The 6,037-nt window shown below is 45.4% G+C and overlaps 1 protein-coding gene across 1 annotated transcript in view; it reads right to left on the bottom strand.

Annotated features, from left to right (window-relative positions):
- Positions 1-334: 334 nt before the first annotated feature.
- The window catches only part of SDHAF2 (succinate dehydrogenase complex assembly factor 2), a 7,336-nt gene continuing 1,633 nt past the window's right edge, over positions 335-6,037 (bottom strand). Inside the window, exons 2-4 of the mRNA XM_018565187.1 lie at positions 1,730-1,923; positions 893-1,002; positions 335-576 (exon numbers count right to left, since the gene is read on the bottom strand). Of these exons, the coding sequence (XP_018420689.1) occupies positions 458-576; positions 893-1,002; positions 1,730-1,923 (423 nt within the window). The 3' untranslated portion in view covers positions 335-457. The remainder of the gene's footprint in view (positions 577-892; positions 1,003-1,729; positions 1,924-6,037) is intronic.

The following is a 6,037-nucleotide window of genomic DNA, read 5'->3' as shown; positions in this document are numbered from 1 at the left end:
CTGCAGCCGAGTGATACACAAATAAGATACATGTTTGTTAATAGTTAAGTTACTTGAATGTATTTTTAAGATTTAACTCCTGAATGTTGTGTCACTTTAACCCATTTTATAGCTTATTCAAGCCATTTGTTCAGTTGATACCCTGTGATTTTTGGAAAGTACAAATCTGGATGTCACATTACTAGCATATGTGGTATATGAGTTGTCAGAGATCCCTTATGTTGTGGGTATAACTCTGATTGCTACGAAATTTAAATTTTTGAGTTTTTGAGTACATTTATGGTTAGAAGAATATTATACTATCAGAGAATAAAACTGAGCATCTGCCTGCATGGAACACTCAGACCTGACACTGTTACTGGCGAAAGGCCTGTCCATATATGACCAACATGAGCTTGTATCAGATGAGTCCTTTATATAGACAGCTTTTTCAGTGAGCACGGATATATAATCTAAGTCAATGAGACTCTTCTAGGTCTGGCTGCCTGAGACGTTGCTCCATTTCTCGGTTCTTGGCATATTCCTGAAGCAGATGCATAATTTCATTGTTGAACTCCTCAGGTGGTTCCTGGGCTCCTGTAAAATGGAAAATCACATGGATTTAAAAATAGACATGTACAACATGTACAGTTTTCTTTCTAGTATATGTGGACACACAGACTCATATCTCATACGTGTGCATGTCTATGCATTTAGCAAACACTGCCAGCAGAAGCACCAGCATTTTCGGAAAAAATAGCAATTGGCAAGATTTAAACAGGGCAACCTTACCGATGACCATCTACAAGAATGGTCATCTAACTTATAAAGACCTTCAAAGACACAGTGACAGCTGGTTTTTTGCAAATGTTGACCACACTTCCCTCTAATCCCTTCAATACTTGAGACGTACCTGTGGCCCAGTAGTATATGTCCCAGTCATTGCTGGGCTCATTGATTAACCGATCATACTGTGATAGCTGGGTGTCCGTCATGGTGTTTAGATACTTTTTGGCAAAGAGACTGCAGAGACAAATAAAATCCAAAAATTAACTAGCTGTAATAACATCTGAGAGAGGCTTTTTAAAAATAAAATAGACTCCAGAATCATACAGGACTAACATGCTTATTCAATAAGGGAAAACTATAAAGTACCACAGGCAGTGACTCCAATCATATTTAATGTTTAAGTAATTTGTCTTCAGTAAAGTGTAATGTGATCAGCTGCTATAAGTTACAGCACATGGCATGCCAGCTTTACAGGCACTTGAGTATCAATTTTACTAACAAATGATCCACAAAGAAGAACATAAGCAACAGTTTACTTATTTGTATGTAAACTACCTGTATAGCTGATCGGAGTTCTACTCCAGTCAAATATGATTATTTAACACTTAGAGTGCGCCTGTGCCCAGACTATGTTTAATAATGTTTTTAAATATTCTTAACAAGCAACAAAAGTGATTGAAAACAATCCCTCACTGACCTCTCTAGCTGCTTGTACTGTGAAGTAATTACTCTTTAGAGATTTTTGCCTTCCTCTGGATCAACAGTGGGTAACCGTGGGCATAGCGTTCTGTTTTAGGTTTTTCTTTTTTTATCCTCTAATCTCTACAGGTTAAACTTGATGGGCATGTGTCTTTTTTCAACCTGACTAACTATGTAACTATGTTGGGTTTTGAGTAAATGTGATTTATAAGTAACATTTCTTCTTTATCAACATAACACATACAAACTATCCTCTGAATACCTGAGCAGAATACAGTTTTCCAGCATGCCTCTCTTCCGGCTCTCATATACAAGTCTTGCTCTTTTGACCTCTGGTGTTTCACCGATGCGTTCCTTCCAAACTGGCAGTGGGATCTCTGAATCATGTCTTCCTGTGTCACCGGTTGTCAGGAACCTTGGCCCTTGACGTGTGATAATGGCAGATAACAGAGAGCTCTACAAAAGGAGTATGGAGAATGTTAATAAAAAGCGAATATATATCAGGTTTAAAGTACATCTAAAGCACATGTGTCAAACTCAAGGCCCAGGGGCCGAATCCGGCCCACCAGGCCATTTCCTAGACTTCTACTTTCAAATCTAGGTATTAAGTTATTACTAAAACCAGTGATAATAGAATGCAGGGGCAATTATGATAAAGATTAGATACATTTATATAGTCTTACAGATACCTTTGAGGGAAACCATAATGTTGATGCGGCCCACGATTAAATTGAGTTTGACACCCCTGACTAAAGGTTCCTGTATGATGGTCTAAACAGGTCCCAAATCCTTATGTGATGAATAATCCTCAAAGTAAAAAAAAAAGCCAAACACTTTATTATGTGTGTCTCTCACACACTCCCCTCCATGACACTGCAGCTCACAGTGGCACAGCAATAGAAGCAGTTCTGTCAGTCCAGCATGCAGTGGACAGGACTAGTTGTGGCCCAGGTAATGATTGACAAGCTACAGTCTAATGAATCCGCAGGGACAATGCTGATAGCCACACCCCCTGCAAACATCTTCATCTCTGTGTAGTGCAAGCCGACAAAGCCTACATGATGGTGACAACGCTGCTCTGATTTCAGGTGCAGTGCAGCAGTGTTCACATTTCATAAAAGGAAGCACCATGAGGAAGCTCCTTCACTGGCAGGATCAACTGGTATTTGTGAGACATTGTAAGGGAGATAAGAGAAAACTGTATGATTAAAATAGTAAGGCCAAACCTTTTTGGGCTTACTTCACTTTTGTGTCAGAGAAATACTTACTGTTGTAGTCCTGTGACCCAAAGTCAGTGAGTGGGCTAGTGCCCACTATATGCGGACATTGCAATATTGTCTGATTGACAGCTGATTTTGCTTATCTAGAACCAGAGCCAGCTCTGCCCGCCCCCTAAAGGTCTGCCTCTCTAGCACAGAGAGGGGAGTGGGGAATCCCTGCGGGGAGCGCTAACTGACAGTGATCTGTTCTCTACAGGGAGGAGACTGTGAGCTGAACGATCAGCAGTTACATGATCACTCAGTTCTCGATATATAGAGCCAGTGTGTGCCAGCTGCAGTGTACCATGCTGGCTCTAAGTATTGGGAAGAGTATGTTTTATAGCAGTGGTTCTCAACCTGTGTAACCTCAGGACCCACATTTGTCCTCGATCATTAAGTCGCGACCCAAGTCGCACTGCAATGGAACATATGGCAGTGTGGGCTGCTGTGCTGTGATGGAGCGTCATCCATATGTGCATTGCCTGTGCAGCTCACATGTGCCATGTGCTATACAGGCATAGCTGCTCTGGGACCCAGAATGTGATGTCACTTCAGTCCAGGCACCTCTACAGGACATGCGAGGGAGCTGAAAGTATGAAGGGAGCTCCTTCGCGGCCATTCCCCCAACCCACCCCATCTCAACACTTGGCGCTGGGCAGCATATTTTGAATGGCTGCTTGGTGTAAGAATGCACAATGCTGCACTACGGGGGGGGGGACTAGGGGGAGGCTGAGGAGCCTCCCACCTAGAAAAGTGGAAGGCATGCGGTGACCCACTGAACATGAGGTCGCGACCCACTTTTGGGTCACGACCCACCAGTTGAGAACCAAGGTTTTATAGGGATGCACAAATACTAGTATCGGTATCTGTGCCAATACCGAGTATTTGTACTGCAGGGGAACATGGAGCCGGCTTCCTGGGCAATCAGGAATGCCGGGCTGCGAGTAATGACCCTCCTGGCTTCCTGATTGTCTGGGAAGCCAGCTCCATGCTGAGTGGCTGGGAGGACAGTTTCCTGACCAATCAGCATTGAGCTGGCTGAACAGCCTGCTCCTTGCTGATTGGCCGGGAAGCTGGCTTCCCGCCCCCAATCAGAATTGAGGCGGCCGAGCATCTTGCTCCTTGACTGGGAAGCCGGCTTCCTGGTCAATCAGCATACCGACCAAACAGCCGGCTCGATGCTGATTAGCTGGGAAGCCGACTTTCCAGCCAATCAGCATGGGGCCGGCTTCCTGGCCAATCAGGAAGCAGGGAGGCGTTCATTACTCGAAGCCAGGCTTCCTGTTTGGCCGGGAAGCGGGCTCGGCGCTTATTGTCTGGGAAGTCAGTTTCCCGCACTATCACAATCGAGCTGGCCAAACAACATGGAGCCACCTTCCTGGGCAATCAGGAAGCAGAGCGGCATATCATTATTCGCCGCCCGGCTTCCTGATTGCCCGGGAAGCTGGCTCCATTCCAGCGGAAGCACCGGTATCGGTGCTCGGTATCGGAGAGTACCGAAACCAAAATATATCGGTACTCATGCTCGATCCTGAAAAAGTGGTGTTGGTGCATCTTCAATATGTAGATCGGGAAGTGAGCGAACACATACCGGCATTCACTCACTTCTCGATCCTGTCACAGCTCTCTGCCGTGACAGGGGAGGGGCTGGATTCCCCCCGCTCCGATCCACCTGCGCTGACTGGTGCATCGGACGGGGGAGGGTACAGCTGGCTCTGCCTCTAGATAGGCAGAGCCAGCTGTCACTCATGCAGCTGCACGGATCCAGACATAATTGTCGGGATCCGCTTCATCTGCGGCGACTCAGTATACCGCGAGCTACTGAGCTTAGGGTGACGGGAGGACGCTAGTTTGTGTCCTCCCGTTACCCTAAGGAGAACTTTGGGGAAAAGCCCTGACCCCATAGTTCTCCTTTAAGGCAGAACTAAAGTCAGCTGCAGCTCCCCAAGGCTTTCGCACAACATATTTTCAGAAATTGTGTAAATGATACATGTTATCTATTTATATTGGACTCGTGTTCTAAATTTTACAGAAAATGTGAAGATTTTATTGGGTTTGTGTGGACTAATCCAAAATATTTTGAAGATTTTGTACTGAAAATATAGATTTGATAAACATCTGTGCCAATATAGTGTGACATAAGAAAACTTGAACTGCCGTGTTTTTATGCTATTGGTCCTCTGCTTTGAGAACATATCTGATGTTTTCAGTTTTAAACGTTTTGTTTTTTTCTTGTGTAAAAAAACTTGCATTTTCACAAATGTTTTTTCAAAAGTGAAAAGGCTCCATTGCTCTCTCGGTTCCTATTGGGGAGATTTCCTATTACTTCCTGTCCCTCTGACCTCCATGTCACTAGGATAGGATGGGGAAATCTCCCCAATAGGAAACATCAATTAACATGTCACAGGGTTTTATCTATTCCCTACATTCCTCAAAGCTCAAACTCTGGTCTCCAAACTACGGACCATGAGCCACATCTGGCCTGCAACAACCCTGGCCTACTTGCAGTGGGTGTGCCAGTCTGTGTATGAAGCAAAACAAATGCAGTGATGCATGGGGGGTCTCAGCTGCCATTGGGATGTGCGGGATCCCTTGTGCGTTGCTGTGCCTTTAAAGGAGAACTATTAGGTGAGTGCTTTTCACTCATCCTCATAGTTCTAGCCGACCTGTGACAATGAGACTGTCACAGGTCGGCTCAGTAGATCGGGAAGTGAGCGAACACATACCGGGTTCGCTTACTTCTCGAATATGTCACGGGATGGACTGGATTCTCCCCTCCCCGCTCCTCCAGCGCTGACTGGCGGAACAGACGATGGAGGGGGGCGGGTACAGATGGCTCTGCCTCTAGATAGGCAGAGCCAGCTGTCACTCAAGCAGCTGGGCGGATCCAGACATAATTGTCTGCATCCGTTTCAGCTGCGGCGTCTCAGTATACTGAGCTTAGGGTGACGGGAGGACGCTAGTTTGTGTCCTCCCTTTACCCTAAGTAGAACTATGGGGAAAAGCCCTAACTCCATAGTTCTCCTTTAGGGAGGTTGGGCTTCCTCCGGACAAACCTGCACCCAATTTCATCTTTTGCCCCATGTGCTCCAAGATGGAGACTCTCATAGTTTAGAGTTAGGACTGCACTATAAGAGGTGCCTTTGCGCGGCTGTGCGACTTTCACATTTTCTGCAGAAGACATGTATCCAAACCTCTGTTTTTAACCCTAGAGGTGAGACAAGTTTTTTTACATGCTAGCTTGTGAGTGTGCCAGGAAAACCTTTTACTGTTAGTCTGTGTATCAAAATACGGACACCAGACCATCCAAT

The sequence above is a fragment of the Nanorana parkeri genome, unplaced genomic scaffold, assembly GCF_000935625.1.
Source record: "Nanorana parkeri isolate BGI_ZX_2015 unplaced genomic scaffold, ASM93562v1 scaffold820, whole genome shotgun sequence".
Lineage (NCBI taxonomy): Eukaryota > Metazoa > Chordata > Amphibia > Anura > Dicroglossidae > Nanorana > Nanorana parkeri.
The sequence above is the reverse complement of the archived record's forward strand: the minus strand, read 5'-3'. Positions and strand labels throughout refer to the sequence as shown.